At 44.3% G+C, this 11,525-nt stretch overlaps 1 protein-coding gene across 6 annotated transcripts in view; it reads right to left on the bottom strand.

Moving 5' to 3' along the window:
* Window positions 1–15: 15 nt before the first annotated feature.
* Window positions 16–11,525, bottom strand: part of LOC147007553 (uncharacterized) — a 34,578-nt gene continuing 23,068 nt past the window's right edge. For 2 of the 6 annotated variants that reach the window (XR_015054120.1, XR_015054121.1), the window contains exons 4-6: window positions 10,765–10,919; window positions 2,471–2,595; window positions 16–2,071 (exon numbers count right to left, since the gene is read on the bottom strand). Coding sequence is in view for 1 of the 6 variants with exons in the window: in XM_085866901.1 (XP_085723027.1) it covers window positions 10,552–10,919 (368 nt within the window). In the remaining 5 variants the exon portion in view is untranslated. Of the gene's footprint in view, window positions 2,072–2,470; window positions 2,596–3,003; window positions 3,216–3,245; window positions 3,480–8,282; window positions 10,920–11,525 lie in introns of those variants that run through there. The other 4 variants (XR_015054123.1, XR_015054122.1, XR_015054119.1 and 1 more) reach the window with 4 other exon arrangements.

Raw genomic sequence — 11,525 nt, 5'->3', positions numbered from 1 at the left:
CTTCATGTTTTAAGTGATTTCCAACCCCCCAAAAAATTTGTTACAGAAAAAAAAAAAACTTCGAAATTTTGCACTTTAAAAAAAAAAAAAAATTCGATTTTTTTTTTTTGGCATTTCTACATGCGCGTCGATCTCGTTTAGTATATTCAATCGTGGTTCAGTAGAGTCTGATCCGTTTTTACCTACAATGAAAAGGATATCAGGTTCACTGAAGTGACTCAGCAGTATTGGCAGCGGAGGTTTTGCACTCTACCGAGTGCTCCCCCTCTAGGTTGAGAATGCTTCCCTCTTTTGATCAAGTCCTTCAGCTCCTTGGAACTCCATGGCTTATAATTCAGTTATATTTTGATAACTTTACAAGGGATTGTCTAATTAACCCAGAACTTCATGTACTCAGAGGTAACGGGCACCATCTCATCCACCGACTCCGATCTGCACAATTGAAACACACTCACACCTCCTCGGTGGTGTCTGTGCTCCAAACGCCATTCCTCCGTAACATCCTCACACCTTTTTAGTTTCTGTTAATATGAAGGAATTAAAAGAACGTTGTGGCTTGGAGTTTCCAAGCTGAGGACAAGCCATTGTTGAATACGCACGTTAGAGGAGCGTTAGAGGAATGTTAGAGGAGCATGAATCCAGCGTTACACCATTCCGTGCGGTTTGCTGAACATACTGTTCATACATGGGCAACACGGTGTCTGACCTGCACCGATTAAAATCCCCAAAAATAATTTTGGCAGAATTCAGGTGGAGTGCGTCGGTTTATCTGGTTTATACGAGTTACCTTTCACTTTACGCAATCAAAGTACATTCAAGATGAGCCATGGGTCGGGAGAAACGGCAACAAAAATTCAAGCTTTCTGTACGTTCCTGACAATTATCAAAGAAAATTTGTGTTGGCAACGACGCAACTCAAAGAACTCATGGACACAGACGCATACACCAGATACAACACAGAAATGTTAGAAAATACAAACCCAACCACTGAGCTTGGGAGAAGTGTCGTCACTTCCCAGAGCACAATGGGTACCAGAGACGTCACAACAATGGCGCCACCTTTCTCAACAAAACCAGCGGGGCACCTCCTCAGAAAGAATTTCCTCCTCCCCATGGAAGCCAACCTTTGAGCATCGTATGTGCTTTTCACCTTTTGAATGCTGAACGTCAAACAAGGAAGCAGCACGTACCATTTTATAAAGCCTTCGTTACGACTCGGCAAGGGTTTAAACCACTGAGCTCACAGACTCGGAGCGAACGCTCGAACAATCAAGTTAAAGGGCAAGCCCATATTTATGTTCAGCTAAAATTGCCACCAATTTACAAGTCGGCCATCTTTAATCCGATCGCAAAATAAAGTGAGGTGCACGTGTACGCCATCATGCACTGTGCTTGTGGCAAGTTTGAACAAAATCGGACCATGAATGTCTGAGAAATGGTTGGGGACACATTTCAGTAACAAAATGGCCACCAGTCGGCTATCTTGGATCTGATCTTGGGAAAAAAAAGAAAAAAAAGACATGCATATGTGAGCCATCATTCGTTATCTGTGTGCCAAGTTTGAACAAGATTGGTAAATGCCTGACCTAGAAATGGTTGAGGACGTGTTCGGCGTCGGTTTATTTATTGATGTTTTTTACAACTAAAATGGCCACCAGTTGGCCATCTTTGATCGCATCGTGGAACAAAATGATGTGTGTATGTATACAGTCATGTGTTTTCTTTGTGCCAAGTACGAATAAAATCAGTCCAGACATGTCAAAGATATCGTCGCGGACGCAAGTACGCGTGGACACAAAAATCGAGACCAGATCCATAAGCCCCCGTTTCGGAATAAGTCCATCGGGGGCTCATCAAAGCATTATTCTCCATGTACACAACACATCTTACTGAAGGTGTCTACAACCGGCAAAACAGTAACACAGTATCTGTCAGAATCCGTTGTACTGATGTCTGAAAGGAATGGGTCCTCATTCTTCTTGTCATTCAATTCTTCATCCTCTGGAGTTATTGCTGGGGAGCTGAAGGTTTCCTCATCCGACAGAGTTGGGTACGTGTACCTGAACATGTCCTGGCGGGATACATAAAGGTTGCGGAAGAAGAGAGATAGTTTGATATCACAAGCTTGAATATTTGCCAGGGCACATGAATATTACGGGTTGGTCCTGTTTGATGTTCCCATCTGAGCACATGGCACTTTGATTTTACCATTTTTCTCGGTGATTAACTCGAGCACAGGTAGTGATTCACCTTGCAAAATAAATAAACAAAGACAGAAAAAGATTGGCATAATATATGCAAAACTCGGACAAACTTGTCCTCGTGTTGCTTTCGGAATGACCATCTGGGATGAGCCGGCAAGATGTAATACAGTGTACATGCAGACCAAGGTGTACCAAACAATGCTATCATGTCAGAAACTGTGGACACGTGACACATTTCGGTCGATCAAATTGGCACAATCACACACCGAGCCACCCATGTGCAGGGGAAGCCGCTGAGAGTCGATGTCATCGGAAATGTCCTGACGACCCACAAACTTGAGCATGCTCACTGCTGCCGGCCCGAGCCATCCCTTTACGATCTTCCAAGCCGCTCGGGGGGAGAAGGTGGATGTGGAACGGATAAACACACACAGAGAGAAGAGGTGGCAGGAATAATCTCATCGTTTTTCTTGATTTTCAGCAAAATGTTTAAAAGGTACGATTCGAGCCAAAACCTTATAATTATAAGCATTCCCACGAAGCAACAAGAACAACTTAGTCACGCAGGTATCTCACACACACACACACACACACACACACACACACACACACACACACACACACACACACACACACACACACACACACACACACACACACACACACACACACACACACACACACACACGTAAGTACTTACAAAAGTCAATTTTCTCACCTACATGTTACTGTGTGTTCCTAGTTCGGTTTTGTTTCAAAAATCGTGCTATTTTGTGAGTATTTTTGTCGACGTTCTTACCTGGTGTCTGAGGCCTAGGCCTAGGCTTGAGGCCTACCGGTTCCACTCGGTGTTCGATCGTTTTTTTGTTGTTTTTTTCTCCCCATTACCTTCAATTTCTATCCTCCCCATTACCTTCAATTTTCATCCTCTCCACTTTCCAAACATTCCCCATTCTCCCAACTAATCTCTTTCTTATCTCAAAAAAAAATAAATAAATAAAAAATATATATATATATACCCAACAACAACAACACGCTCACCTTCTCCCGATTCTGCTTCTTCTTCTTCCTCTTAACTTCCTCCGCGTCTTCTTCCTCGATTTTTTTTACACTTCCATGACCTAAAGTGTTGAACTCTCTCATACATTAATATTAACAACAACAACAACAAAAAAAAAATATATATATATATACCCAACAACAACAAAAATATATATATATATACCCAACAACAACAACACGCTCACCTTCTCCCGATTCTGCTTCTTCTTCCTCTGAACTTCCTCCGAACTTCCTCCGCGTCTTCTTCCTCTTTTTTTTTTTTATTTTTTTTTTTATTTTTTTTACACTTCCATGACCTAATCTGTTGAACTCTCTCATACATTAATATTAACAACAAAAAGGATCTTATAATGCTTCATCTTCCTCTCTCACACATGTGGTACTCTTTACTGTTTCACAATGCACTACTCTTCTGCTATTTTTAACAGACTGCTCTCATTTCGAGCTCTCCTTCATTCCTTGCCTAAAAAATCCAACTATTACAGCGGTTCTTCTCTCCATTCTCTGAATTCGCCTTCATTGCATCCATCAAGAATTGTGTTAAATCGCATCTCTGACCTAAAACTTTTAAAAACCACAGTTTGCCATGGATGCTCGCTTTCCATCAACCATTCTTTTTTTCCAACTTCAGTGCCAACTCACCCTCCTCACCCCTCACTCTCACTCTCAAAGCAACCATCCCACTCTTCTCCCTCCAAGCCTCCCTCTCACTTCTCTCAAAAATTCCCCCCTCACCTTTCTCCCACCTTTCATCCCCCTCACTCTTCCTTCTCTAAGTTGCCCCACCTCTCATCCACCAACCTGCCTCCCTCCACTGCCCTCTCGCCTCCATCTCTTCACTCCACCTCCTCAAATCCTCAACTGCCTTCTTCCTTGTCTCTTGTCCCCCCTCTCCCCCAGCACCACAGAGCCTTTTCTCCTCCTCATTCGGCCCCCTCCCCTCGCTATTCTGCAATACCCCACACTCTTTCAGCAACCCTCCTTACCTCCTCCCTCGTCCCTTGTCCTACCCTCCCCCTCCCCCTCCACCTCCTGCACCCAAAGCCTCCTCCCCTTCCTCTTCATTAAAAGTGTGGACCTCAAATATCCGGGGCCTTCGCTCAAACCTTTCAGATCTTTCCATACAGGTTGCCACTGACAAACCAGACATTATCTGCCTAACAGAAACTTTCCTCTCCCAAGACGTGTCTGACTCCCAAGTATCTCTCCCTGGTTACTCCCTCTTACGGTATGACAGACCTGAGCCTCGTCCTGGTGGCGGTGTTGCTCTCTTCATCAAAGACTCTATTCCTCACTCTCCATGCACTGCTCTCACTCCCCCACACCCCCAGGAATACCTCTGGCTTCGGCTTCCCCTCCACTCCCACCTCATGTTTATATGTGTACTGTACCGTCCACTGACCAGTGATGACTCCATCTACACCTCACTATCCGAAAACATGGACCATCTTCTATCTTCTCATGCAAACTCTCTCTTCCTCTTATGTGGTGACTTCAATTGTCATCACACCAGTTGGCTAGGTGTGGGTACCTCTCTCACCTGCCATGGCACCTCAGCAAAAGCTTTCTGCGACTCATTGGGACTGACTCAATCGGTCAACTTCCCGACCCGGATCTCAACCAATCATACTCCATCTCTTCTGGATCTGGTTTTGACAAATTTCCCTGACAATATCTGCTGCTCTTCCTTCGCTCCAATTGGTTCTTCTGACCACGTCCTTGTTGAAGTGGACATCTCTCTGGCTGTTATCAGAGAACCACCTCACCGCCGTCGAGTCTGGCATTTCACTCAAGCCGACTGGCAGGGTCTCCGAGCAGCCATCAAACTTACAGACTGGTCTCCTATCACTACTTTCTCAAACATCAACTCATCCTGGGAATTCTTTCAAAGAAACTTGCTCTCCCTCATGCACAGATTTATCCCCTCTCATGTTCAGTTGTCTTACCCTTCCTCCCGCCCTTGGTTTACTGAAGCTTGTGGCGAGGCAGTTGTCCTGAAACAACTTGCCTTTGCCTCATGGAAAGCAAACCCAACTGAGGGCAATCTCAGTTCTTTCCACAAAGCTCGGAACAGGTGTGTATCTACCCTCAGGAGAGCCAGAAAACAACATCTTTCTCATCTCAAGTCTGAACTCTCAAACCTCTCTCCCTCCTCAAAATCCTGGTGGCGTTTAATCAAATCTGTGTCTGGTGTATGTTCCCCCTCCATCCCCTCCCTTACCTCAAATGGCCGCACTGCTGATTCCACACGTGAAAAAGCTGAATGTCTAAACTCGGTGTTTGCAGCTAAATCTTGTGTCCTAAACCAATCACTATCTCTACCCACTTTACCCAGTCGCACCCAACTGTCCCTGGACTCTGTATCCTTTTCTCCTGACAAGGTGGAGAGCTTGCTTTCAAACCTCGAGTCAGATTCTGCAACCGGTCCAGACGGCATCAGCCCAGGTGTCCTCAAAGCCTGCTCCTCTGCTCTTGCTCACCCTCTCTCTGTTCTATTCACCCTCTCATTTGTCCAAGGTCATCTGCCATCTGCTTGGAAATCTGCTAACATCACTGCCCTGCATAAAAAAGGTGCAAAAACAGATCCCTGTAACTACAGACCAATCAGCCTTCTCCCAATCATCAGCAAGGTGATGGAATCCATCATCGCCTCAGATATGAAATCCTTCCTCTTCTCCAATGGCTTGATTTCCAATCATCAATTTGGTTTCAGACCAGGTCACTCGACCCTGGATATGCTGCTTCTGCTCTCCCATCAATGGATGGAGGTCCTCAATGCCAGACAGGAAATCCGAGCCGCATCCCTGGACATATCACGTGCTTTTGACACAGTCTGGCACCCTGCCCTACTCACCAAACTCTCTTCCCATGGTATTCAAGGCAATCTCCACTCATGGCTCGCAGACTTCCTCTCCTGTCGCAGTCAACGTGTGGCCCTAAATGGAGTTCTTTCATCCCATCTTCCTGTGCAGGCTGGAGTTCCTCAAGGTAGCGTTCTGGGCCCTGTTCTTTTTCTGGTTTTCATCAATGATCTCTCGGACTCTCTGGAAAATCCTCTATTTCTCTTTGCCGACGACTCCACCCTCTGCCGTACCATCTGTCATCCCTCAGACCGGCAAGCAGCAGCTTCTTCGCTCACTGTAGATCTGGATAAAATCACAAACTGGTCCAACACGTGGAACATGTCTTTCAATCCAGACAAATCTCACACTCTCACTATGTCTCTTCGAAAGGACCGTTTACAAAACCTCCCCATCCACTTTCTCAACAATCCTCTGGAAGAAGTCTTTTCTTTCAAGCTTCTGGGTCTCACTATCTGCCATGACCTTTCCTGGGAAAGTCACATTTCCAACCTCGCCTCAAAAGCCAGTCGCCGACTGGGAATCCTCCGTCGTGCAAAGTCCTTCCTCGGCCCTCTTGAGCTCCTGACCACTTACAAAGCTTTTGTCCGTAGCCTGATGGAGTACTGCTCTCCCCTCTGGGCTGGTGCTCCTGCCTCCCACCTTTCTCGGCTTCACGCTGTCGAAACCAGGGCATTTAAGATCATCGGAATCTCCCGCAATGAAGCTGAGTCTTTGGGCCTCTCACTCTATCACCGCAGGTTGGTCGGTGGTCTTTCTGTCTTCTACCAACTCCTCTCCAGCCTTGCCCCCCCCTGCTCTCTCTGCGATTTGTCCCCACCACATTTCCACAGGGCGCTCAAGGTCCGCCAACAACCCCCTTCTGGTAAAACTACCAAAATCACGAATCACTGCCCATCTTCACTCTTTCATTCCTCTTTTTCCCGCCTTTGGAATAAACTTCCTCACTCTATTCTTTCCCATTCTTCCCTCCAGGCTTTCAAAACAGCTGTTCGCCACCACCTCTTATCTTCCCCCATCCAAATCCTCGATCTTTTCTACCCCCGATAATCCACCCAAGCCCACTTCCTTCAATTCCCCTGCTTTCCTTCCTGAAAGTCCCTGTAATGTCCATCTTCTCTTCGCCATGTTCCCCATCCCATCCCCATCCCTCTCCCTTCCACAGTTCACCTAATGTGTCTGTTCCCCACTGTTTTGTCCCTTCCACTCCCGCCCCTCTTGTCTCATGCCTCCTTGCTGTGAGTTGTGTGTTAGCTCTCATACGAGCCTCGACCAAGGTATACAAAAAAAAAAAGCGATTATATTTGAAGTTATAACCTTAGCTTATAAGCAATTGACCGATTTCCCAACTGCCCAGATCACTCGCTGGACACCGTTTATCATCGAGGTTTCGATCCTTTCATCCCAGAACCTCTCCAAACGGCGGATCCACAACCTCGGTTGCCAGTCCACGTCAGTAGATTACTCAACATCACTACGCTCAGCAAGCCAAAAGACAAACTAAAAATGTTGCGTATTCATAATTAACTTAATTAAAGAACATCAACAACAACAAAAAAAATATCAAAGGATTACATAGTAATTGACAAATTGATAAATACTTTGATTATTTCGTAATTAACAATATTTAAAACATCATTACTTAAGCACATCAAACATCAGAGACACAGACAAAGAAATTGCTTGGAATAGTTTCCTTTGTTCGGAATAAAATCTGGTCTCCTTCGGATATTTTAAAAGCCCATTGTGGTTGCATTCTGCAATCAACTAAATAATTCAAGTAAATCAAGAATTAGAGATGACAATGAACTCTTTATTGAAAAGTTTACAGCTCCAGTAATTTTTTATGTAAATATGGCAAATTTGAAAAACTAGTGCGGGACCGTAGGTGCGTAAACGACGACTGGATTGGGGCATTTTTTCACCCCCTCTCTCACCCCCTCCTCTCTCCCCTCTCTCGTGCCAGTACCCTCTCTCGTGGGTGAGGCGTGCCAGTATGTGCAGCTTCGTTCCTTCGCTCTCGAAAACAACAACTGGATAGGGGCATTTTTTCAACCCCCTCCCACCCCCTCTCTCGCCCCTCCTCTCTCCCCCTCTCTTGAATTGTGACGCCCCCTCTCTCTCACCCCTCTCTCCCCCTCCTCTTTCGCCCCTCTCTCTGTAAATGTATTCACAAATGTATTCACTAAAAAACATTAATTGTGAGATCATTCGTGATGTCATAGCACCGTGTCTTGTCATTGGTCGACAGATAAATGGCCATAACTTGGGAACCGCACGTCCGATTGATATCAAACCTCGAAAAGGCACATCCACGGGTCCCCAGCAATATTCCTGGCAAATTTCAATCAGATCGGACCAGCGGTCGTCAAGAAACGGCAGTCGCATGCAGACAGACAGATAGACAGACAGACACACAGAGATTGCTGTATTATAGATAGATAAGACGTGGCAGAGACGCTCGTTACAGTTGCCAAGCAACCAGTTCAAATGCAAGCTCCATTGTCTTGGATCACGTGACCTGCAGCGAGCAGATGAAGTCTGCACCGGCTGACTTTTATTCAGGGAATTTTTATGACCGTTTCATGATTATTTTTTTCCCTGCCAAATTGGCTTAGAGTTGCATCAGTATGCAAAATATCAGCTTTTTACCCACTTCAAAGGTACCAAACATTTATAACAGTGAGTAAGTCATTGGTTAGAAAGTATATGTAATAATACATATACATATATATATATATATATATATATATATATATATATATATATACATCTTAGAAGGTCACTCAGTGGAGCACATACCTCTGCACGTAATACCGGATCCACAAGAACATATTGGGCCCAATACATTTTTGAGATATCATGCTATACAGTACTATATCGTTTTTGGCCCTATCTCTCAATGGTGAAGAATCATTTTAAAATTAAATAATTATCGTATCCAGATCCAGATCCGGATCTTCACCAAAATCGAATCAATTCGTCCTTGTCGCACACCCAACAAACCTGTCCAAGTTTCAACCGAATCCGTCCACTACTTGAGATATCGTGCTACATATCGTGTTTGGCCCGATCTCTCAATGGTGAAGAATCACTTTTTAAATTCTACTCGTGGGATCCGGATCCGGATCTTCACCAAAATTTAATCAGTTCTTCCTGGTCACACACCCAACCTGCCCACCAAATTTCATCCGAATCCATCTGTCCTGCACACAAACAAACAAACAAACAAACAAACAAGACGTCGTACAGAGCACGATAGTTGCAAAATCCAGCTCCCCCCCCCCTCTCCAAAGGTTGCCAAGGATAAATAAAATTGTACACTTCATCAAGATTAACATTGACAATCTTAATCAGAGCTCAGGTCAATTGGACAAAAATTTATTATTTTTCAGATTGAAATTGATTTTAGATGTTTGACCTTGAGTTGACCTTTGACCTCAAAAATAGTTGCTTTCCCAATTCAGTGACGCACGATGCAAATCCTGTTCAACTTTCAAGTTAATAAGATATAAATTGACGATTTTTCATTTGAAAATTGATGATTTTAGAAGTTTGACCTTTCACCTTTTGAGCACAAAAATAGTTGGTTTCCCAAATCAGTGACGTAACATGTAAGTGTGTGTGTGTGTGTGTGTGTGTGTGTGTGTGTGTGTGTGTGTGTGTGTGTGTGTGTGTGTGTGTGTGTGTGTGTGTGTGTGTGTGTGTGTGTGTCAGTATCATGTTGAATGTTATCTTCATAATTCGGGTTTCAGAAGATCGAACGGACTAGAAGGATCCACCTTCGTTTTGGTGAAGGATCGTGATTCATGGGCCAAGTTGTGAAGTTTCTGTGTTTGTCTCTGTGTCTGTGTCTGCCTGTGTGTCTGTGAAGCCTTTTCTTTGATTTTTTTCTTTAATACAATTCCATACCCATAGACCAATCTCCACCAAAACTTGCATATGCGTGGGAGTGGGGGGGGGGTACCCGGGGTCAGGTTACGGGCATAAATAAATAATTATCCCCCGTCCTTGCAAGGACATTTTTTTTGTATGTGGGGGTCTACATCTGGAAATCACAGAAAACAAAACAGCATGAAACTGTTCGACAACACGAGCTACAGAAACAGTCCTCAAACAAGGGAATGAGGCCATTTGGCCCAACATTGATGTGGCGCACTCCCACGTTACCTTTTGCGACACCTTTAAATGGTTTGCTCATGTCGAAATAACCCGACCTTGATCTGGTGACCCAACATGTATGTAATATATAAAACGGTCGCATTTTAGCAGAATGTAAACATGGATTGTACTCTCCTTTAAAACGGCCATCAAGCCATCACACCTGCCCTCACTTGAACTGTAAAAGATACTTTGATACAAAAATGCAAAAACGAGTCGATACCATGGTGACCGCAAGTCAAAGCAATCACTCTACCAGCGAGCTAAGATTGAGGAAATGTTTTGATAAAACAACGCAGGCATGATGGGAAGCCGCATTTTTCTCGTACAGATGAGCCGTGATGGATGGCACAGAGCAAAAGCAAAACAAAGACTATAACATGTAATCGAATGACATTTGCTTCCACAAGAAAGCCGTCCTTGATGCGTGCTGCTCCTGAACAAGTTAGTGAAACTGAAGACTGATGCAGGCTTACAATGCTCGTCACTCCTGTGTCTGTCATATCGAAAATGATTGTGATTTTCCTTCCCGTGTCACCACGGATATGACGTTCCAGCCAGAAAGCAGTCAATCGCTTCTTCTCAATCAGGGTCTTGGTGTCTCTCATCCGCAACCGTGCACGGAACCACACTAGGAGAGGACAACAAATAAAAATGTAGGTCCATTAGGAGGTCCATCAAGGGAGGTATTGTAACCAACCAATTCATCAAGGAGTACGTAAACTAATCGATGCTCGCAATGATGAACTCGAATTTAAAATATTTTACACTTCTTTATGTTTACTCTTGTGACGTTATGGGTCTGATAAAAGTATAGTTACCGTTTAGATTTGTGGCAACAGACCACTTTAAACACATTACGCAGCCAGGAGAACTTTCCAGCATAAATTATCTATTTTGATTTTGTAGGTATTCAAAAGGTGAGCAGAACTTTCTCAGTGATTGTTAGATCAGTGTACCTGTGCATTTGGCTCCACAACTTGACATTCAGCCAGCTCGGATTCACTCGTTGTGCTTAACCGTATTATATTACACGAGGACATTTGAGGCCCGCGAGGAGGAGTGATGCAAGCGACATTTTTTAATGATATGATGATGATAGGCTCGGATGATAGGGTAAGGGTTAAAATAGTGCTATATGGCATTAACTACAAAATGGCCAATGGGTCCCTTCCATCACTCCTCCTCGTGGCACCTCATTTGAATAAAGAAATCAAAAGTTGTAAAAGCAGACGGT

Source organism: Eptatretus burgeri, unplaced genomic scaffold (genome assembly GCF_056783735.1).
Source record: "Eptatretus burgeri isolate ZD-2024b unplaced genomic scaffold, Ebu_testis_v1 Ebu_testis_scaffold_112, whole genome shotgun sequence".
In the NCBI taxonomy this organism is placed as follows: Eukaryota; Metazoa; Chordata; class Myxini; order Myxiniformes; family Myxinidae; genus Eptatretus; species Eptatretus burgeri.
This window is presented reverse-complemented; position numbering and strand designations above follow the sequence as displayed.